The 24301-nt window shown below is 45.9% G+C and overlaps 1 protein-coding gene across 1 annotated transcript in view; it reads right to left on the bottom strand.

Annotated features, from left to right (window-relative positions):
• PTCHD1 (patched domain containing 1) overlaps positions 1 to 23841 on the bottom strand; it is a 39613-nt gene extending 15772 nt beyond the window's left edge. The window contains exons 1-2 of the mRNA XM_066176943.1: positions 23067 to 23841; positions 10170 to 10830 (exon numbers count right to left, since the gene is read on the bottom strand). Of these exons, the coding sequence (XP_066033040.1) occupies positions 10170 to 10830; positions 23067 to 23495 (1090 nt within the window). The 5' untranslated portion in view covers positions 23496 to 23841. The remainder of the gene's footprint in view (positions 1 to 10169; positions 10831 to 23066) is intronic.
• Between the last annotated feature and the right edge of the window lie 460 nt (positions 23842 to 24301).

Genomic DNA, 24301 nt, shown 5'->3' with positions numbered 1-24301 from the left:
TACATATATATATATATATATACACACACACACACACATAAATAAACCATGATGACATGTAACTATTGAAATGAAAAGAATTCTACATATAAATCCCTAGCTTTGAAGAAATACATACACATACGCAAGACATGCATAAACATTCCGTAATTTTTCTATCTATATAAGGGGAAAAGAAAAAAAGAGAATGAGAAGTATTTTAATTAAGTAGAATTAAACAATGCCTTGGTATTCATAGTCCTAGACGTCACCACAATCCCTAATCAGCAACGCTGGTAACATGGTTCACTACTTTTTATTTTTGGAGTACGTGCATTTTAGAGATATGTACTATAAAAAACCCTTACTATTTAATATTGAATTTGAAGTTATTTGTTAAAAAGATATCAATTTCTGTTTAAATTAACAGCCTCCTATTATAATGGTTATACATGCAATTCAGCACTTACATGGTTAATCCTGAATAGATCCATTAATTTCAATAAAATAAGAACATTGATTTAGGATTTGGGAGAATGATGGATGTTTTTCTTGTATCATCCTTTTTTACTTTTGAAACAATGTAATATTTGAGTTTTTCTTGTTACAGTGATAACAAAAGTGTCATATAAACACATTTTAAAAACAGAGATACATTTGAGAGAAAACTTGAGTGACTCTTGTATTTTGATAAGCAAACTAAGTTATAGTTCAAAATCTATTTTATATATAAAGAGAACATTTAATTCCACTTAAAAATCAGTAAAGGGTTGTTTTGGCATTTAAATAGCAGGCTGCCAGCTCTGTTTAAACGTGTCACTTGCTTTCCTCTGTTTTCACAAAAGACCTGGGAAAAGTTAAAAGTCATATTTCTTTCAGGGCAACAGAAGGAGCTGCATGTTAGCAAAATTTGGTTTTAGCTGCCGGAGTATTTATGTCTGCATGGCTTGCTCATCTACTGACTCCCCAGACCTTTTGCAGATCTGAACCGAAAGCATTTGAGCCAAACCTGTGCCGTACATGCAAGTCTGTGCTTCTGGGGCAAACATCAGAGAGCACCTGAATCTGCCTGGCCTCCAAAGGGTCTTCCTGCCCCAGCGGCTCCCAGGAATGCCTCTTCATCCTCTTTAGCTCAGAAACACCAGAAAATCCCCCCAGAAGCAGAGTGCCCTGCGTAAGCTGTTACTTGAAGAGAGGGGGAGAAAGCTGCATGGAGGATGACAAGAAGAGGAGGGCAGGGGTCTGCTTGGTACTGCTGCTGGCATGGGGTGCAGACCCCAGGGTGTGTGGGGAGCCAGGACCACCCTGTGCACCAGGGGAGCTGTACAGGATGGGAGAGTGCCATGCCAGGACAGTAAAGGAATGACAGGTGTGGCTGGCAAGAATTTCCCCATGGTGCATGTAGCTCAAGGTTGAGTAGCCGAGGAGGTGGTCACATGTGGAGTTAGTTAAGAAACCTGGGCTCATCTCACATATGACAGGTTATGACTTGTATCAGCAGACTTAATTGAAAACTGATTTTCATCACTGATTTTTGGACAGATTTTATGCATGCTGTGTAAAAGAAGCACTTAAAAGAGAGAGCCTCCTGCAATCACCTATGCTAGGTTAATGTTTACCATGTCACAGAACAGGCAAGTGACAGACAGCAAACCTCCTGAAGATGGAGTAAGACATAGTGGGTACATTTGGGGCAAACATTTGGGGCATGTTTTAAATCTGCTTTAAATTTTGAAGGCCACAAGCTAAAATATAATTTGCTCCTAGGAGTGCTGTCCCAGTGGAACATGGGCCAGTAGAATATGGATTTGTTTACCACACTTCAAGCTTCTCCTTTTCTGGCAAGAAAGCTACAACTGCAACATCTCAGGGATACAGTTAAATTCTCCTGTTTTAGTGATGTTTGTCACTACTCTTACTCATAATACATAGATCAACCATATGTGAAACACAGTGTTCAGAAAGTTGCAAAAATTCAGTTAAAGCACATCCCACCTACTATTTTTACTGATTTAAAAAAAAAATTACAAGTTTGGAACTCAACTTAGGCTTTTCACAAGCATCCAGACTTATTCCAATTTATTTAATCCACCTCTGGATTCTCCATCAAAGGTTTCATGACCTGAAAATGATAGGTCCCCTCTCTGCACAAAAGCCTCTAGGCTAATGCCTATTTGGGAGATGTCATTTATTTGAAGCTCACAACGTGCACCATCTCTCTCACAGCCAGACCTAAAATGAAGTCACATCAGCTCCTGCTGACATTCCCCAGGTCTCCACTGACCACCCAGGCCCAGTACATAAAGTGTACCAGAAATATATCTCTATCTATCTCTATCTCTATCTCTATCTCTATCTCTATCTCTATCTCTATCTCTATCTCTACCTCTATCTCTATCTATCTCTATCTCTCTGTATGTATGCATGTATATATCTCTACACACACACACACACACACACACACACGCACATCCTACGTGTATATGTAGAGATAGAGAAAGGATTCCTTTCTTTAACCTCTGAACTTCCAGTATATTCTCATATAAGTGAAAGTTTCTCTTGAGGGACATCACTACTTGAAGAAAATCAGGATGTCAGCGCCAAACTCTTGGTACCTGTGCCTGTTTGGGGCACAGGTACCTCTGACAAAGCCCTCCACAGAGCCCCTGCATGCACAGTTTCCTGCAGTTAAAAAGAATGCAGACAGTAAAAGTGTAACAGCTTTCTGTTACCCTTTGCATAAATGAATGCTCATTGAACACATTGCAACATACTTTTCACAAGTGTATATTGCAGCACCAAAAATGAAGAGGAAATTGCTCTACAGCACCTGGTTTCAATATTAAGATGTTCTCTGGACTGACTTCCTATGGATACAGCTCCTCTCTTCCAAAAGACATTGTAAATTATCTGAGTCATCAGCAGTCTTCTGAAGCCAAAAGCACGTACGTGTGCAGGGAGTTCACTGGGCTTTGTGGCGGTGACGGGGGAACTTGGACACCACGTTGGCCGTGTGTCGTGTGCCAGCTGCAAGCTTTACCTGCTGCTTTTGCACTGCTCAGGAAAGGGCTGGTGTCTGAAACAGTCTGCCACCGTTTGTTTTAAGTCTGTTTCCTTCCCATACAATGGTGGCTTCTGTGTTTGGGTTCCTTAAGGGGCTTGAGACATCATCCTTCAGGAGAAGAACTGGAGGGAGGAAGACCAGCAGGTGAAGGAGAGGATTAATCAGCTCCACTTTGGGTGAAAAGTGCTGACTTTGGTGAAAGGACTAACTGGTACATTGAGTGAGGAGTGGTGGCCTGGGAACCTATTTCTGCTCTTACTCCCTCTTCCACAAGGAACAGAAATGCCATGTGATGCTTGCAGGAATGCAGGAGATGCATGGCTGCTTAGAGATGTCATAAAAGACTGAGGGACTGAGGACAGAAAAGGGAGAAGAAAGAAGCATGATGAGGAAAGTGACATGCCTGGGATTCTGTCTGTTCAGGGTAGATAAAACTAGATAATTTTATTCATTTCTTAGAAGAGGGATGAAAGGAACAAACCACAGAAATGATTTAGGACTGTAACTGAGCTATGCAGGGTTGAACTGGAAAAGCTGAGCAGATGGAGTGACAAAAAACCAAGTGTACTTCCAGGGCTCTCTTGGAGTGCTTTGGCAGTATAAAAAAAGGAAAGGATGAATGGTGGAAATCACTGGGAAATCAGAAGCAGCTGAGATATAACTGAGATAGTGGGGACCTATCTGAGAGCCAAGGAAGTTGTTGAAGAATATAGGGAAAATGGTGGGAGCAATGAGCCCAGCTGTGGCTGAGGAGAGGGAAGGGATGAGAGAGGAGAAATTTAAATAAACCCAACCAAAATGGCAGAGGGGACACACTGACAGGAATGTGAAAAACAGCAGAAGAGATGAAGGAAGTTTAGGGAGACCAAAAGATGCTGGGAGTTCTGCAGGCATTAGGAAGCAGATGCCATGCCTCAAGCAGGAAGATGGGTGAGACCTGCTGGAGAAGGCTGCCAGATATTACAAAAAGAGATGAATGAGATGGGAGAAAGAGACGTGGGGGCAGCCAGCTGAGCCAGCTGAAGGAGGACAGGCTTCTTCCCAGCACGAAAAGACAGCAGAGTTGGACAGGTAGAGTGAGAAAGCTTAGTTGGGGAATAAACACCACTCAGTAAGCTTCACATTTTTATTAACTCTCACAATGAAACTCAGTGGAAAAATACTATACAAGGTCAAATATTTGGGGGTGTGTGTTACCTCTGTGTGTGGACTGAAGGGAACTGGGGAAACCTATGGAGGGGCTGCTTCTCTCTCTTTGAAACTCTCTGTGTGTAACCAACGTTGACTCTTCAGCTTTATTGAACATAGCAGACACTTGGATGCTTGATAGGGAAGATAAATAATGCTTTTTGGGTGTATAAATTTGGAAGATGTTGCAACTCCCTACCACCATGTTCTTCCAGAGAACTAAGCAGCAGCCAGGCCTGGTGCATTACTGGCACTGAGGCACAGCACCAGTGAGCCCCATGTACTGGTGTGTGCTGGCCTGAGCACCCTCAGGTTTTTGTGTCGGCTGTCAGCTGCCCTGCTTGGTTTAGCTGCCTGTTGCCTTGATGGTCTCTAACCTTCAGCAGTCTTCTCACTTGCCCTCCTGCTCTTTTCACTCCTGTCATCAAACACATCGACCTCCCCTGTTCTTCTGTGGCCTTTTCCTTCCAACCTTCTTTCCCAACTGTCTCTGATCTCAGATCCCAACTATGGTGCTCCAGCTTTTTGCATTTGTAAAGCCCCTGTACAGGCATCTCAGCTCACTCCTCCATCAGCACAGCTCTCCCCCAGGCAAGCCATGTGGAAGGTGTGTGTCCAACAGATTTGTGTTTCTAAGAAGTGACTGGAACTTCTCTGCATCTGTAAGGTGCCACCATGAGCCCTGGTTCCTCCAGGTACCTTCCAAAGTACTCTGCACCTCACCTGCTCCTGTGCTTCCTCCTGCCAGACACAGCCCTGTAAGGGCATCCTGCTCCCCCTGACTTTTCTCCACTTGGGACTGAACTTCAGGACGACCCTGCCTGGCTCCTGGCTGACATTTCCACCTGCTCCTTCCCACTCATTCTTCCCTGGATCTCTCTGTTGACTGCTTCTCCTTTCCGCCTTCCCAGAAGGGGCACGCTGCAGGGCCGGACGTGATGGAGGTTGCAAAAAGGGGTTTTCATTTGTCCCTGTTTTTGCTGAGTTTCACACACGGCTGGCTATCATTTCCTTTTACAGTGTGCTACAAGCTCAAGCCACTCTCGTAACTTCTACCTGGTTTTCCCCTGCCAGCATTGGAGGCTAAATATAAGCTCTCGGAGCTGGCCCTGCGTCCCTGCCCATATCTGGCAGCGCCCGGCGTTCCACCGCGGCTTCACACAGCCGATGCTTTTCACGAACTTGGCAGCTGAAGACAGCCACTTCTCCCCGAGTGAGCTGTATTCATTTCTGAAGGAACAGCAAACACATTGCTAGTTTCCAGTGCAAAGGGCTATGTTGCAATTTTCTTTTGAGTGCCTAGGTTCCACTCTGCCTCTGGAAAGAAAAAAAAAGCACGCCAAAAACTTGTTCAGACAGCGCTGGTTGGTGTCCAATGATTTGTTTGGTAACACTGTGATTTTTTGAGGAAAACAGTATTTTTAAAGGTTTGGAAGTTTTTAAACAGCATTTAATGTGTAAGGGAAACTTATGGATATATTAGCATCCGTGCCAGACCAAACATTTGTAGTTTTTAATGAAGAAGGCAATAGGAAATCAGAATTTTAATTCTGTTTTGCAGCTGACACTATAAATCAGCTATTTTAAATCCAACCTAGCTGTAGAATTTTTTTTTTTTTTGGTTCCTATGGTCAAAAACGAGCAGCCCTAATTCAGCAAAGTATTCCACAAGAACTAGACATGCCAGCAAACTTGTCCTTAAGTTACTTGTTTGCACACTGCCAGATGAGGATGGCAATTTTAAAAAACCTCAGAGACATTTGCTAATTCATACGATGTCCAGACGAATGGTGGAAGCCTGCTAATTTTCCCAGACTTTAGGCTTCACTTTCAGGTTAGAAGTACCTGTCTTAACCCGTAGCTAGAGAAGAACAGTTCCCAGTTTGACTTGGCAAGATATCCCAGAGAAAAGTGTGGCTGCAGCCAGCCTGCCCTCTGCTGCCTCACCCCACAGCCCCTCGGTGGGGTTCAGGCCAGCCCCAGCCACGGGCTCTCATCTGCCTCTTGCAGCTGGACCTCTGGGCACCAAAGGGAACCTTCACTCTTGTAGCATCTAAAAGGGGGTATTTTAGTATCTAAAAGGGGAAGGGGTCTTGGGCAACATTACTCCGGGCTTCAGTTTTTACCATTGAGTTAGAAATCAAGGATGGTGAAAAAGAAACCTTCCCCATAAAAATCGTCACAGTAGTGACATACTCAGACTATGTACAGTCATCTTTTGTAAGCTGGGTTACAGTAATCTGCCCTAATTAAAAAGTAAAATAAATTAGAATAAACTACCATGATTAAAACCAAAGTATGAAGTGTTTAAACTAGCATGTCATATTTAACAGGTGGAGTAGGCAAAAAATATTCCTGCCTACACTTACACAGCCTGAGCTTAAGACTGTAATTTGGTAAGTCATGGTAATTTAGTAACTTCTAAAATTCTCTGTTGATGCAAAAGCTGAGGATTCAACATCTACAGAGGCTGGTACCCTTCACTGTAGCTTGTTTGTTCTTGGAAATGGCTGATGAATAAGGGATGTCAAAGAAAACAGGATGAATGAAAGAAGAATTACAAAGCACTTTGATCAGACTGTTTTCCAGACATACTGCCTATATTTTTAGAATGGGCTTGTGACTGGACAACCTATTCAGAAAGTAATTCTTGAAAATATGAAAAGGTTGATAATTGCAAAACATTGCTGACCAGCTAATATATCTTGGAGACAGTGATGGTCTCCAGATAAACTCATTGAGGATTGAGGAGAAATGGTGTAAGATAAACAAGCTATAATTCAGCAAGGACAAGGGAAAAATTCTACATGTTGTTTGGAATAAATGACAGTGAAAACAGGGTAGAAAATGACATGAAGGATCTGTGAATTACCATGTACCACCAACCAAATGCCAACCATTTCATACTGCTGAGAAAAGAATGAATGACATATGGCGATGTATGAACAGCAGTGCCATATGCAAGATGTGAAAAATCATCCTCCTACTCTACGTGCTGCTGAAAGCCTCAGTCTGAATCCTGTGCCTGGATTTAGGCACCACACTCCACAGAAGATGTGGAATGGTCAAAAGTAAGAAGATTGCTGGAAGTCTGGTAAACATAGTCTGAGGAAAGCTGGGATGAAAAGGAAGAAGACTGGGCAAGTGAGAGTGGTACCAAGCACGCAAAGAAAAAGAAAATAAATTATTTTCCAGATGCAGTGGATCAATAAGGAGGACAGCTAAGTTGCAAAAGGGGAACTCAGGTTAGACATGATGCAAATGCTGTAGTGGTTGTGCAGTGAAACAGGAGGAAGTGGTCGAAGAAGGAGACAAAGTACATGATGAAAACTATCTGTCATGAAAGATGTAATCTCATCCTGTGTCAAATGATGTCTGGAGAGTGTCCCCCCCCCGCCTCCGCAACGCTGATGAAAAGTTAAAAATCCTCAGCTGCTATAAACCAGGGAAACTTCATTAATGATGTATACCAGAAAAGGGGCTGTGCCTGAAATGTGTCCGGTGTAATCATTTTTTCTATCTCATTTCTGCTTTTAGCCATGAGATTATGAGTAATAGATACAGGGCTACATCATTAGCCAGAAATCCTTTAGCTTTCCAAAGGTCAGTTAATCTATGATCTAATCTGACGGTCACTGAAATTAAGTGGAAGCAGTTCAGCAGGCTATAATGGAGGGTTCTTGGTGTCTGTAGCCTTCAGTTGCCTTGACTTCAAACATCCTTTATAAGCAAAACAACATCTAGGCATGAAATGCATTTCAAAACGCATGCTGAATATTTTCATTGTACTTCAGGGAAAGAAAAAAAAGGCCAACCTGCCTTTCTAGCTATCTGCCAGTTTAAAACAGTTCTCATTAAAAACTCCAAAATGCTGTCAGTGCCTTCTGTTCACCTGTTGATATTCCCATCCCTTGGGAGATTTTATGCAGCTGGGGAAGCAGGCAAGATTTACATGAACTTGGCTGCTCTATCTTGACTTGTTCACAGTGGGAGCTGAGCTGCCCTTTTAAGAGTGGAATACTCCAACCAAGCAAGACAAAAAAAAAAAAAATCAGGGAAATAAAAAAAAAAAAAAAAGGAAAAGCAGGGTTGACTGTACAGCTTGGCACTTAAAGGAACACTAAAATAGATATGTGAAACTTTTCATAGTTATCCGTAAGTCTTTGAGGATTTCAAGTCTCAGCATTGTCACTACTACTAAATTAAAGATCTGAAAGGTTGTCCCAGTGAGCAGATATTTGAACCCTAAAACAAAGCTAATATTTCATATTTTTGAATCAGTTTTCTCATGTACTTTCACTTCATATGTCTGGACTTTAGACTGCTTTTCTGCTACTCTTGAAACACATCTGGAAATCCCCTCCTATCCAAAGTTACACTTAAAATACATTACTTAGTTTGAGGAATTGAATTTTATAATACATGAACAGGCATAAAAACCCACCAAAGAAACCAGAGACTCAGGTCAGAAAGATACCCTTCTTTTGATTCTGACTTTCTTGTGCTGCATTTCCTCTAGATTACAATGCAGTTTAATTTTCATGGATGTCATCTGAAAATGACAGCCAATGTAATGTAGCTGAATTCTGTTTGTCACTGAATATATTCTGTATGTTAACTGGTAGTGTGATGCACTGAAGCATAGTCTTTAATTAAAGTGCAACAATACCACAGTGCAGCAGCACTACGGTACCAGCACGGCACAGGAACCTGGTGCTGGATATAAAAATAGCTGTGCTCAAAAAGTGTCATATCACTACATGATGTGACTAAGTCAGTGGTGACACTCTTACACTTGAAACCTGAAGTATTACTGAGCACTGATTTTCAGCCGGGGAAGCTGTGATCAAATCAATGCATGTATTATTCTCCACAAATGAAAAGTGGCGTGAACAAGGACATATTAAACACCTACAGTGCACAAAGCTTTTCACACTGGTTATGAACCAAACACAAACAAAGAGGCTGTGAACTTTCCAGAACTCTTGTTTTGTCTCCCGTGAAGCCCCTTCCTCTTTGGGTACAATATGCAGAATTCCCACAAATGCCCTGGTGCCAGCAGGAGAGGGTTCTGACTTTGGCCTGGGATCAAGCTGGGAGCACACTTCTGTCCTCCCCTTTCTTACCCTCGAGGAAAACAAACCAAATCAAACCAAATCAAACCAAACCAAACCAAACCAAACCAAACCAAACTGAAACCACTCCATACTTCACAGTGAGTGAATGTGGTACAAAACCCAGGGAGACAAATATGTCTCTGCTGGCACAGGAGCCAGGGAGCAGCCAGTGCCACCTTCCTCCATAACCCTCTGCCGTGGGATGTGCTGGTGCTGAGCTTGCAAGTCCATCCCTGACCAGGGGTGTCAAAGTTCTCTCCCCCAGGGCTGTGAAACTCTCCCTACGTTTGCTCAGCCAACACAGGGACTTCTGGAGAAATGCAACCCAGAACGAACCACTGCTCTTATCCCACAGGCAGGCACATTCCAAGCCAGGACAGCATCGCCCTGGTCTCCAAAGGAGCCAGCACTCCTCAACTCCCCAACATGGGGAGCCCCTTGTTTTGCCAGCACAGCTGATGCTGTCAGTGTTGCATGGGGACCACTGCAAAGGTCTCCCTCCAAAACTAGAATCAAACATCCACAGAAAAGCAGCAGTTGGGCTGCCTCTCTGGAAAAGACACGGCATTTGCACATCCTTGTTCTTTGCTACTGCACAGGCTCCACATCCCACGGCATTGTGCTATGCCATACTGGAGCCCCAGGCATGATTTTAACATTGAGGCACCATAGAAACAGTTTAGGAAAAGAGGCAGTGTGGATTTGGCATGGGACAGTGCTGCAGGAATGAGACAATAGGAACCATGCAGTGATGCTTGTCTGCTGCTGGGAAATGCGTCAGAGAGGCACAAACACACAAAAGAGACAGAGGAGATAGTTACCTAACATGACGAAGGGGATTCCCAGGAAGGTGGAATTGTATTTCCCACCAGTGAGATTGATGATCCCGGCAGCAGTCAGGGTGGCAAGGGTCACTGTCAGCAATCCCAGCAGGCCAAGCCAGGGTTTGCTGCGGACACAATCCTGCATGGAGCAGCACAGAATTGCCAAGGTGACCACAAGGACCAAGCTTGTGATCAGGTAGCGTTCTGACACCCTGCTCGTCTTCTGGAAATCCTCCTTCAGCGAAGAGGAAGTGAAAGGATACATTTTGACTTTCCTGTTGGATTTCTGGAAAAGTTCAACAGTGTCACAAAAAATGGATTCCCACTTCTCTGCCACCATGTCATTCAAGGAGTTGATTGCCTGCAAGTAGTAGGTGAGCTGAATGGCTTCTGCAGACTTCACCCGGTCCTTGCTGTGCACAGTAACCCCACCGAGCTGATGCCCATTATACACTTCCCTGCCATCCTTTAAGTGAGTAATCGGGTAAGTGATTGCAAAATTAGTTCGATTAGAAGAACGAGCAGCCTTTAATTCCTCCAGTACATGCACTATGTCGTCCACTATGCATGTCTTGTCATTGTTCAGGATACATATATGGGCAAACGTGTAATTGAAACCAGGTCTTTGGACTTGGATCCTGGTCACTGCAGAGTGCAACTACAAGGGAAAGAGAAATCACACACGTTATTCATCAGTTCATCTCGCACAGTAGCAGCCAGGACGACAGCAGCTCCTCACCGCCGTCCCTTTTCTATTTGATCAAAGCAACAACAACAAAAGTTCCGGTGACTGCGGTATTAATAGCACACTCATTGCAAAAAAAAAAAAAAGAAAAAAAAAAGAAAAGAAAAAGAAAAGAAACATGCATCAAATCAGCAGTATTATTCCCCTATGTCTTTTGCTGGTAACTCTGGCATAATGTGACGTGCTTATGTGCCACGTGCAGCTGCTGTTTGGCCTCTCTAAATAAGCAAACTCAAGAGGTCCAGCTAAAGCCCAACCATGTCCAGGGACACTGTTGTGCTCAGGATTGCCCAACTACTTTAAGAGATCAACCTGAGGTACAGAAGGCAGAAGAGCACTGTGGGCAGCTGTGCCACCTGTGCAGAATGCGCTGGCAGCACAGGGGACCAGCACTCACTCTGTAAAGGACAGGCCACAGCTGCATGTCCTACGTACAGAGACCACTGGCACAGCTGGGAAAAGAGATCTGGCAATAACTAATTTGCCCTCTTGTTTCCTCCCTCTTTCCCCATCAAATCCTCAGTAGTCTGAGAGCAGAAAGCAATGGCAGAGACAGACACTGGTTTTCTCTTGCTCTCTCTGAAAAATTCTGTTAATTAGTGAGGGTCCCCTAACTTTAGGGTTTGTAGCTTACTGTTAGGTCTAGCAGCTCTTAGTGCACCTTCCTATTTGTTTCTCATCCTTCTGAAATTTGCCATGCCTGAGCTCTAACCCCCAAAATATTCAGTTATTTCTGAGCATCAGAAAGGCAGAAAAAATTACCATATCTTCTTGAAAAAAATAAAAAAAAAAGCTTGCAAGTTTTTTCTGAATCCATTTTAGTCAATATAGAAGAAACAAGAAATTTAAAATATGGCAAGAGAATAGCCCTAATAGGGTTACAATGTTTTTCAAAAATAAAATACTGAGTTTGCTAAAGTGTATCATTCTGTCTGATGACAAACAGTTTTAAAAAATAGAAGACAGTGTACAGGAGACCAGTAGAGCTTATACACTCATCTGGGGGCAACAGAAAAAATGCCTAATAATCCTGGCTAACCCCCTGCATCTGTTGAAACTAAACAGTCATAACGACTTCTGTGTGGTATTTGAGACTTATTTGCAGCACCTCATCCCCTCCATCATTTATATCTATCAATCTGACTGTTTTGTCATTACATTGCACAGTCTGTGATGGGTATAAACTTAGTTATGTTGCCTCCGATCCTCAGGATAATGTGACATCATATAGACAAAGATTACAACATTCCTATATTCTCATCTTGTTTCTCTAGCAGCTTGGGGGTGTATTTTTTCCACCTATGAGTAGTTTAATTTTTTTTTTTGACAGAAATAACAGTTCAATACTGACATTAGGAAGGTAAGTTTGAGAAATGAACTGAACTAACAAATCTTTACACACTACTGTGAGAACACAATACCTGGCCATGCTGAGAAGCAAAATTTTCCATTGTGGTGGGAGAAAAAATGTACCTGTCTGTACAACAGATTAGGGCCTTTTGCACAACTTTCTTCTAAAACAAACAAAACAAAATATTTGCAGGAACATGACAAAGATATTAACCTCCATGGGGAATACTTCCCATCTTTTCAGTTTGGGGTTGCAAAGTTCTGCTGTTTTGGGGTACAAATGTACAAATTGTACATGACTACAGTTTGGGGAAAATGCCCTGATTTACCAGATCAAAGACGGATATCTGATTTTAATTTTTTTGCAATGGGAGCTACTGAATGGCTTTCATTGACAACAGCTATAAAACAAGACGTCACATAAAGAAGCACAGCTGAGGGAAACCAGGAGGAATAGAAGGAATTTCCTGCCTTTATTAGATTCACAATACAAATCCTTCAGAGAGGATCTATGGAGTGACACAAAGCAGAAGAAACTAAACTGACATGCAACTTTTATCAAACAGGGTGTGTTGCTATTTACCCACCCTCCTCACTGCAGCATTTGCTTCCTTCCACATGTGAAGCACTTTCTTTTAATATTTAGGTTATAAAACAACCTCATCTACCACAGCTGTTACTTCATCTTTAGCAAAAGGCTAGAAGCTAAATGTCATTCCTAAAATACTCCTTTCCTCTTGGAAATGATCATTCCAGGCTGAGGAGCTTGTTCTGCAGCAGTGTCCTGGTGGTTCTGAGACCGTGCTGGGCTGGACCGGGCGCTGCGTGGGGAGGACCCTGCCTATCCCACCTCTCAGCAATGGGGCTTTGGGGAAAAGAGGGAAGCAGGCAGACAGCTCTGTGTCCTGGCACATCCTGGCAGCTGAGCAGCCCCTGGAGCTGGCTGCAAGCTTGTGCAGTTTAGAGCAGCTATGAGATATATTCTGAGCTTTGCCAATGGCCACAACATTTGATGTCAAATTGGAGGCAAACAGCCAAAGAAGAGGAAAACTTGCCATTCCCTCCATCCCAACAAAGTATGCTGAGAACTGCACCAGCACGCCCAAAGATTCGGCACGGGGAATCCTGACCCAGACTTTCCTTCTCAAGACAAACACAACACTTTATCTGCACTTTTTTCAGATCTGATTCTAGGAAAGCCCTCTGCTGCCTCAGTGCAGGGAAGGGGTGTGCCGCAGCATGGCTGCAGGCTCTCTCTCCTTTCTCCCTTTGCTTGCCTGTGGCAGCCTGTGAGCCACAGGATGCGGCCTCTTCCCTGAGAGCTGCAGTCCCATGGCACTCTCCTTTCGGCTGCCATGCTGGGAATTCAGCTACGGCCACACAGATTTTTCCACCCATGCAGAGCCCACACTCAAAAAGCCCTGGGTGACTGGTTTCCTCAGAAAACAGAAGCTCCAAGAGATTACAACGGTACATCCTGTGAGTTCAAAGGATTGCACAGTCTGCAATTTGGCTTGCCTGTGGTACACCAGGAGGTCCCCCAGGAAACTTCAGTCTGATGGTAAAGGCTGTTGTGTGATGAGGACAACATTAGCAATGTGTAATGCATAATGCATATTGCACACCTCAGTGCAGAGGATTGTAATAGCAAGTAACCATACTCAGAATAAACCTGGCACCTAGTTCTGGGCCAAATGACTGACTACCAGATCCTCATTTATCCAGCTGTTCTTATCCTTACTGATCCTATTCGAAGAAAGAGAAATTTAAAGGAATAACAAAATCTGAATGAATGGGTTTTCTTGAAGGGAGACATGCACTGCTTGCTCATCACTCCCAGTTTTTTCAGCTAGCTAACAGTGCAAGGAACCAAAAAGCAGTTTACTGCTGAGATGTCAGAGCACTGCAGCACAAGAACTGCACAAGAACTGCACAACACCACCTAAGGTCCCTCACCACGGTGGCACACAGCCCCTGAAAGTGTTCAGACATGAAATAACATCCACCTCTTCTTTTGCCATTGTTTAAACAGTGACCATTCCTTGGACTTCCTCTCTCCCTTCTGAAAATGGTATTTATGTGTGTCCTGCACACACATAAACTCTGGGTCAGGATTCCCACCATAGAGATTTCTAGAACAGTGTTTTCCTTTAGTCTTTGGTCATTTGCATTCGGTAAAATCTTGGTCTTGGTCTTTGCTTACTTTAAGTCCCATGCTCACTTGGTTATTTATTTTAGACAGAGAGGAATGATGGTTTCAACAAGGAGACGAATCCCTTTCAGTAAATATCTCCAGGTGAGGGCTGTACAGGTCTCACACCTCCACAACAAGCCATGTTTAAGCCTGTGGCACATCTGACAGATGAGAGGTGGTGAAATTGCAGTGCCCTGCCAGCTGGTTCTGTCCATGGGCCTAGGAGGGGATGCCAGGAAGCAAAAATCCCTCCACTTGCCCTAGGCTGAGCCATTTGTACCGGGGCCTCATAGACCCACAGCTGGAAGTTCTTCAAGGTGTTCTATTTTGGTCGTCCTCCTGCCTCTGCCACCAGCACAGGAACACAGGCACTGGGAACCAGAGCCCTGCAGCAGGGTCAGTTTGGGTGCCCTGGGATGGCTAAGCCCCACACTGGGCTCTATGAGACAGCTCTCCACTGTACAGAGCATGGCACAACTTTCAGCAGTGCCATCAAAGCTAAGCCTGAAGGCAAAAGAGTTGTACTTGGAGATGCATGGTCAGGACAGAAAGGAAAGCTTGTTTTTATTCTTAAGTCCCTGCAAAAGATGCAGGAAGCTACAAAAGGGGCAAGAAAAACCTGTACCACCCCGTTTGCTTTGTGGAGAAATCATTTAATTCAAAAGTGAGAAGGTTTTACCAGAATTTTGTTAATTTAATCAGGTAACAAAGAAGTCTGCAGCCTCCCTGTGAAGGAAACAGATCCCTTCCCAGCAGGGATGGGTTAGAAACTGCTGATTCATCTGCAAAATGGTCCAGTCCCAGAAATCCTTTAAGCTCACATTACATAATCTCCTACCCCAATCAAATCTATGGGCAAAGAGGATGAGGACCCAATCACCAGTGTCCCACTTTGGTGTCACCGTGCTGGTGGCACAGCTTTGCTCCCAGGGAAACTCCACAGTGACAGCAAAATGCAACGGGACCATTCATTCTTTGACAAGCTCCCATGCCCAGCTCATGAAAACACATCCTGACTCTCTTGGAAGCTGGGTCAGCCATAGACACCATTTTTAATCATAAGGATGTGTACAACTACCTCCTCCTTATCATATACATATATCTCAAAAAATATGTTTGGTTTTGCTGCTGAGCGGTGATATGTGGTGTTTATAGGGGACATCACTCATCGTAAGGACTTGACTATACTTTGTACTTGACATACAGTCAATGAATGGCCAATGAGACAAAACTAGCTAGATATATAGATGTCCTCCTGCACTGCAAATGATCTGGCACACAGACATGTTTTACTCTCAGGAGCATCATCTTTGCAAAGCTGTATTACTTTATTGTTGCTGCTATTATTTAACTTATTTAGCCTCCACCTGATGGTTCAAATCCAGTATTAGCTTCGCTCTTCAGTGTTGCCACTCTTAGAATTTTTCTGCGATCATTTTCACCAAGCCTGTGTTTTCTGTGAGTCCTGGAGCCAGAAGTATTATGATTTTATTTTTAATCGCAGCTTATACTTAAAAAACAAAACAAAAAAAAGGTCTGATCTTGTGGTTATGGAGGAAAGACGAAAGACTAAAGATTGGGGAGAAGGGTCTGAAATCTTTACCTATAACTGTTTAAAATATTATCACTGTTTTGTGTTCAAGACTGAAAAAACTAGAAAGCAGGATGAAGACAATAATTTTAAATATACACTTCATTTTTATGAGAAGCTGGTTTACTCTTTTAGTAATTTTTACAGGTAACTTGTGCCAAGGAAAATGAAGATGAGAAAATGCCTTTAATGGATAGCTATAAATTTCTCCTCTTCTTCTATGATCTCAGTAATCTCTGGCATTTCATACCTTTGCAGTGTACTTTTTTATTCACGTCAAGAGGTGGCCTCAGTCAAAACATAAAAAGGTTATGAGAGGGAAAAGACTTGCACAGCTTCCAGCTTAATTTACAAAAAAACCCCACTGTGGGTTCTGCAGATATGGGCAGAATTAAACTTTCCAGAGTGCGTTTTCATCAGAAGGTGCAGAGAGTGAGGGCAAGGGAGCCCCCGGCCCCAGGGCTGTGCCCTGCTGTCAGTGCCAGACCGTGGGTCCAGGGCAGAGCTTCAAAGAGGGTGGCGGACAGTGGCCTCCTGACCATGCCAGCCTAGCAAGGGAGGAAGAGCGTGCACACAGCCTGTGGATGAAGCCGACAGATCCTAATGGCTCGGGATAAACATTAGAAGTCACAGCTGGAGAGCAGGCAGCAAGGATCGCTGTGAGTAGCTTGGCTCTTTTTCTCACTCCTACAATCAGGTTTCCTGAAGAGACACTAAAATACTAATTATGCACGGGATTTATTTTTGCAACTAATTTTTTCAGCTGTCCAAAACACAGTGATTTATCTTCTCTCCAAACAATTTTCAGAAAAATAAAATCTAAAAATTGTTCAAATTACTAGTCATCAACTGAGGGACAACTATTAGTGCTTGAAGCGGCAGATGTGTGTACATTTACATTTCCATCTGTCTTCCTGGTAGCTACAGAAAATCGCTAGATATGATTTTTCTTTTCTAATCTGAAGTGTAGAAGCTTTTCTAATCAATACTATTTTAATTCTGACACCTTGTAAATCTGCCTGAATTCGTTCCACCGAGAGAAGCCCACTGTTTTTTGGGCTGACTGCTGCTGGAGGACAGGACACCTGGGCAGCAGAAACCTCTCTGCACAGCTTGGTGTGCAGCAACAAGATCCATTTTTCATGATGGGGAAAAAAGAATAAAACTTTGCTCCTGTGTCTGGTCTTGCATCAGTTCCACCACGGGTGGCTTTCTCCATGCGCTTCAGATGCCTCCATGAACACCCTTCCATCTTTACTGTGCTTCTCAGGGGGCTCTTGCCAAGGGCTCCTCCAGCAGCAGCCTGGGAAACAACCCCTTCCGCGCTGCAGGGAAACCTTAATAGCTGCAGGTTCACAGCCCACGGTGTTAGCGAACAACTCTGCTCCTCCTTCTATCTTCCAGTAGGAGAGAGGGGGGTTCTCCTGCTGTAAACCCCAACTTAAAGGCAGGGCCTTGTCACAGCTTTTAGGAAGGACAAACGTGGTCAATGGGGAGCCCTGGCAGCTCTCCCTCAGCCCTGTGACACTGCCTGGGGGTGGCCTGCTCTCGGTGGCTGTGACACCCAGATGTCCCTGGCCTCTGACGCCTGCCCTCCCCACCTGTGTGCTCTCCCTGAGGGGTGATGCCCCCAGCACACACAACACATCCAGCCACCCGTTGAAAATACCTGTTCTCCATGTGCTCTGCTTGTAAGAGGGGAAACAAAGTTTGACCTTCCAAGGCAGGAAAGGCAAGGCAACACGGGATGCTGGGCATTCCGAGCACGGGCTGCTTGGCTGGCAGCAGCACAGGGCTGTAGGGAGCATCACACCACAGAGTGAAGCAGGAGGGGCCCTGTCCCGGCCAGTGCTACTGGAGCAGGGCTGTGGGGTGGTGGGCACCAGTGGGATGTGATCAAACTCCCAGGCACAGCCAACTTTAGGACTTCTGCTCCAGGCACTGACCAGTGGCTGCAGCACAGGCCAAACCCTCTTGCCTGCAGGAATCACGCTGAGGAGCTGCTGCTGCTGACACCGGGAGCTCAGGGGGGTTTCTGCACGCACTTCCACACTGTCCTTGCAACGTGCTATTTACCTTCCCTCTTCCTTGGCGATGCCCGGATCTTACCTGCGTATCTTAATTCTCATCTGTTTTCGCATAAGATACATTTTAGCCCTGCAGCATTGTGCTGCTATGACAACAGGCTTGCACTTCTGCTGCTTTCACACCCTTGTTTTTCTTGTATTAGGACTCTTCCCCTCATCTTACAGCCTTGCTCTAAAGACATGACTTCATCCTTTATTTTGTTTTCAGCAGAACGCACTGTATGTTCTATTGACTGTTTCCCAAGAAGTGTTTTTAGTGCCTGAGCTGCCCAGAGAAGGCGGAGACCTACTACATCCATTGCTAGATCCACAGCTGACTGCCTGTGTCCAGGCCTTCAGGAGCAGCCAAAAGTTTCTAAAAAAAGGGTACCTTGCGTTACTCAGGATCGCAACAGACCCAGCTTTCGGCTCTGCTGAACAACCACAACCCACTTCCACTGACTTCAGAATTAATGGTTTAAGTGTGCCATGTTTGTACAGCAAAGCAATTGGGAATACCACAGACAAGGGAATGTGGTTATTTCTAAACAGGGTTGTTTCCTCCACGAATTTCCTCACACGTACAAAGTAAGTGAGGAAATCCGTGAGGACCGTAGACAGAGCGTGCCAACACACACGTTAACAGGAACAGAATAATTAAGGAGCAGAGAGAGGAAATAAAACCCCAACAAGTACGAGGTCTGCAAGATTTTGAAGCTGAACTGTTTTGTTCTGCAGTAATCAGAAGTTAGGAAGTTCTTAAATAAATGCGTCCTTAAACAGAAATACCTGCCTTTACTTCATTTGTGTTTATAAATACATGTTTAGCCAGTTACCTAGATCAAATAATGGCCAGCTTATGAGAGAAGCAATCTACAAGCACTAAAAATCTGTAGTTAGTAAAGGTTTCTTTAAGAAAAAAAAACCCGTCATGTACAGATTTTTATAGAAGCAAACTGCAAATACAATCCCCTTCAGTTAGGCATGTTACATTTCAATCCCTTTTCATCTTTGTGTCTTGGTATCTTAAGTGGAGTTTTTGCCAAAAAAATATTGGTACCGTGTTATTGTTATAAACACAGTAATGGAAATGGAAGAGAGAATATTTTTCCGCAAAAAAAGGTAAATCTTTAATTAAAAAAAGTCTTTAGTATGGTGCAGTTAACTCACTGTAAGCATACAGGAATAAACAGACTCAAAAGGATTGGTGTCTCAAATTCTGTCTAAGTTAGAACATATTTTCTGAGGTTCAAAAATCTGTCTAGGGATCTATTCCCAGTGAGCCTGTATGGCTTTAACTTAACTAGTCTCTTGCTGCAAGTGAAAATATCACCATGAAATGGTAGGGGGCCTGTTCTAACACAATTTTTAGGTGGGATTCTAGGTTTTCATAGACAATTTCTACAGATTATAAAATCATCCAAACCTCTGCATGATGCTCCACATCAAATATCCCAATTATTTTTGCTTTTCTAAGCACCTATTGGAAATACAGGGATAAAAGCACACTTTCTTCAATTAGGTGTTTTTACCTCCTACCTCTCTCTCTTGAAAGACAAATCTTGAGGAAGAAACGTCCTGCACACCAACAGCACAGGATACCAGTTCCTTATGCTCAGCTATGGAGTAGGTACTGCAGCAAGTAAAATTTCATTATTGTCCTCCCACGATATCTCAGTCTCAGGATGCATCTCTTCCACATCTGAGATTCTACCAAGGCTTTTAATTGGAACACCTATTCAAGACCAGAGATTGAGGATACGTTTAGATTTCTCCCTTCTGCAAATGACTATGGCATCTGGAAATGCAACGTTGGGATGGCAGGCCTCGAATGGAGTAAGCGCTTACAGGGAGCTGTGAGAACTATGGACAGAGATTTATACAAAAATAAGAAATAAAAGAGTACTTGGCATTGTCTCAAAAGCATAACTGTAAGGTAGCCACACACCTCTCTGCTAATGAGGAGAGACTCTGTGGAGCAGTTCGTGCATCCAGCAAGACCTGGGGCTGTCCTGGGAGCAGCCAGCGTTGTGCTGGCAGATGTGCGCTGACAGTGGGAGCCCTTCAGCAGCTCCTGCTCTGGGAGCGCTGCCTGAGCCTGGGCTGAGACAATTCTGAGGCTGAGCCCTGCCCAGAATCCCCTCTCAGCCAGCAAGAAGGTATCGTGCAGCATTGGCAATGGTGACTTTCTCAGGCTGGTAAGGTGCCCATGAGGAAATACACTAAGTTAACAAGAGTGTTTTAGAGACGTCACCACAAGAGTCATTTAATTGAATACTGAATTGACTTGGATGTTAGACTGACTAACTTATGAAAGTACCATCTATGTTTCAGTTTCAACCGCTCAGAGCCCAAAACTTTGTATGCCTTTACTAAGGGACAGTAACAGAAGCCGATTTCTTCCTCTGCCTAAATCACAGAAAATCTCCTTTCCTTGGCACATGACTACGGAAGCTGTAGCTGCTCAAGGCTCATTCTTTTCCCTCTCTGGCAGATGAAGCGGGATATGGCAGGTAAGGAAACCAACAAGACGTGCTCCATGAGCAGCCAGCATCTGCCTGGGGCAACCTTCCTCCTGTGTCTTCTATCCTCCTGCTTGTGGGTGGAGATGCAGCAACAGCCATGTAGGAGGAGCCAGCATCCAACCCGACATTCATTCTAAAGCAAAACCTCTCCCTTGGGGAGGTCATCCTCCAGAAAAGGAAAGATAAGCAAAAGGTGCTGTGTACGTTCTCTGCCCTGACCGTGCTTACACAGCTTCAGGAATGTGAGTGGGATTTACTCTGTGGTTTCACCCATGACACCTATTTACAAGCACAGTCCTTTGAGTTGGTTGGCTTTGGACTGCAGCTGGGGCTGCCTTTGCTTCCTTCTCCCCTTCACACAACTGAATGTGTGTAGGAAAACCTTGATGGCCACCTTTTTCTTTCTCCGTCCCTTGGTGGGCCCTGTTAATACAAGATGATGTAGCCCTGCATCACCACAGACATAACAATATTGGGAGCTAGGAGCCTTCCCTCCTGTTCTGCTGTTCTTTGGCCCATGGGGCCGGGCCATCCACAAGGTTGGACAGTCAGCTGCCTGAGCCTGCCTCTGCCCACAAACAGAAGCATAATCAGGACAAGGAACTTAATCCATTCCACACAAAGCATATTGGAATTAACTAGATAAGTAAAGAGTTGGAAATAATGCATCAGACACGCCCGACAATGTCTAAACAATCAAAAGGCAATGGTGTTCATTATCTCACTAAAAGAAAAATAATTATTTTTTAAGTGAATTCTGTTTATTAAAAATGAGGCTGTGTTAAATACTAACAGAACTTTGTAAGTTATACCTCTTTTGCTGACGTGCCAAATCTTATGCAGAAGTTTGCATGCAGAAAGATTCTGAGTACCATTTATTTGTGTGTCACTCTGCTATTGATAAAACTACAGATCTCCAGAGAAAGCAGTACAGAGAAAAAATCCATTATCATTATTATCCTATGACTGAGTAAATGTGCACATACTGCATGCAAATGCAATTCACAGTGCAAGAAAATGAAGGAATGAAAATAATTTCTCTGGAGTTTTCTCATTCTCCAGTAACATTGCTGTTACTGTACTTAGTGAGTCGACACTCATTAAATGTTTGCTCATTACTGTTGGGTAATATGTCAAAAGGAAAATAGAAAATACTGAGTGGCTCTGTACCACAGTTCTGTATGTGCCTACAGTGGAAATAAAATATAAAGAAATTCACTCTAACAATGTTTAGTAAAGAGAGAGGTCTCTCTGAAGTCTCTTACAATAGGTGTTTGCATCTGTTTTTTCATTTTAAATGAGACACTCCTTGAAGCAATTAAGAAGAATTAACCTTGGCTTTTATATGGGCTGACAGTTTGACATTCAGGGGGAAAAAAAAAGCAAAAAAAAAAAAAAGCAATGCTGAAATCTTTTGGGCTTCCACAAGGCACCAGCAAAAATGTGCAGGATTGAGCTAGCCACACCTCTGGTTATTTCCAAATGTTCCTTTCCTTTTTCTTGAGTGAACTTGACCCTCTCAACACTCAAGTTTTTTGCACTTATCATCCCTGTTTTTCTTTCCAGGATTGTTCAAAACCACTGGGGTATAAACTAGAGCACCAGCTACAAGAAATGCAGGTTTCTGACATGTTATGATATACAGTATGGTGAGGTGTCCTGTCAGATTGTGACTCGCTCACTCTGTGCTGCTCGAGTGGGAAGATGCTGCCCGCTCTAACTTGAACCGGCAGCACAGGCTGCACCATGCCTGCAGTCTCTGGCTGGGCTGGATTTTCTCTCCATCTATGAAACCGGTGGTGGTGGGCTGGCAGTGGAGGGGAAAAAAACACTATCCACTAAAAATAAGCTGCTGAGTTATGTCATTTGCCTTGATGAGCAGTGAGAAGAAGGTTTTGTGCTACCCCTCTCCATGCAGAAGAGCAGTCCAGACACAGCGGCAGCCCCCAAAACCATTCTCGGCAGCCTGATAGACTGGTACCTAACTGTTTTTGAAGTTTGAGTTTATCAAACCCGAGACGCCTTAACTCGGGAGCACAGCTGCCACGCGAGTGGAGAGACGCCGAAAAAATTATTTAAGCAAGCCAGACTGCCCTTCTCGCTCACCCAAAGCAAATAAAAACAAAACGGGGAAAAAAAGAAAAAGACGGGGGAAAAAAAAAAAAAAGAGGAGGAGGAAGAGAGCGGAGCCCGCGGCGCTGGCGGGGAGCGCGGTGCCGGCTCCCCGCGGCGGGCTGGCGTCCCAACTGTTGCAGGGAGGTGACCGGGGAGCTGCGGTGGCAGCGCCCGTGCCGGGCGGGCAGAGCACGGCATGCGCGGGTGGGTCCGTGCCGGCGGGCAGGTGCGGGGAGCGGGGCGGGATGCGGAGCGCCGGGCCAGGCGGGGTGGTGATGCTCGGGGCCGGGGGGACCCGCCGGGGTTACCTTGAGGATGAGATCGGTGTGGTGCTGGTCCAGCATGTTGGCCTTGCGGAAGGAGGTGATGATCACCCGGCCGTACCTCCCAGGCGTCTGCAGGTCGGAGTAGAGCCGATGCTTGGAGCGGTTCACCGGGAAGAGGCTGTCCACCAGGTTCCTCTCGATCTTGGCCAGGCTGTGCGTAGGGGCCAGGAGGTGCTCCACGCTCTCCTCGACCTGGTAGCGGCTGAAGCTGGCGCCCAGCAGGATGGAGATGAGCACGGGCGCCGAGGCGAAGAACACCGGGTGGCTGGCGACGAAGTGGCCGAGCCGGGAGAAGGACGTCCCCAGCCCCCTGTGCAAGACCTGCCGCAACATCCTAGTGCGGAGGGCGCGCAGGAGAGCGAGCGCCGCGCCGGGGCCCCCGCAGCTCCCCCACGGCCCCCGCAAGACCATGGGGCAGCCCCGCCGGGCGCCGCCTCCCCGCCGGCCGCGGCTGCGGGGGGCCGGGGGCCGCCGCCGCGCGTGTGCGTGTGTGTGCGGTGTGTGTGCGCGCCCGCCCGCCCGTGTGCGTGCGCGGGGCGGCTCGGGCGCTCGTCCTCCCGCAACGCCGCCGTGCCCGAGAGGAGTTTCCCAGCCCCTCGGCGCCTGACTTCCCAACCCGCCGCCCCTCGCCGCGGAGCGGCGGCGCGGACCGCCGGGGGGGTGTGTGTGTGGGGGGGCAGCCCCGCCGCCGCCCCGCCGCGGGAAGGGGAAGGGGCAAGCGCCGCTCCCCGCCCCCGCCGCGGAGTTTGCGCGGGAGCGGGGCTGCCCGCAGACTGCTGACTAATCCCCCGGCCGCGGCAGGCGAGGCGGGGCGGGCGCGTAAAGCCTTCCGCGGCGCCCCCGCCGCCGCCGCCGCCCTCCGCCCAGGGGCGCGGGGCCACGCCGGGCGGCGCTGAGCACGGGGCGGCGGGCGCAGCGCCGCGCCTCCCGCCGGAGCCGCCCGCCCGCCGGCCGCGCTCGGGACGCCGCGGCGCGCCCCGCCCCGCCCGGCCCCGCCCGCCGCCGCCGGCACCGCCGCCCCCGGGACGACGGGGCAGCGCAGGCTGCCCGCGGACCCGACGGGCGGGCGGCGGGGCGCGGAACGGCCGTCCCCCCGTGCAGGGGGAGCTGAGTGTATTTTGTGCGGGGGTTTTGTTGCGGGGACCCTCCGTCAGAAACGTCCGGGCGCTTCTCCCGGCGACGGGGGCGGGTCGCGTCCCGGGGTGTCCGACGGCGCG

Source organism: Chamaea fasciata, unplaced genomic scaffold (assembly GCF_029207755.1).
Source record: "Chamaea fasciata isolate MVZ Bird 193981 ecotype frontalis unplaced genomic scaffold, bChaFas1.0.hap1 SCAF_2, whole genome shotgun sequence".
Classification (NCBI taxonomy): Eukaryota; Metazoa; Chordata; class Aves; order Passeriformes; family Sylviidae; genus Chamaea; species Chamaea fasciata.
This window is presented reverse-complemented; position numbering and strand designations above follow the sequence as displayed.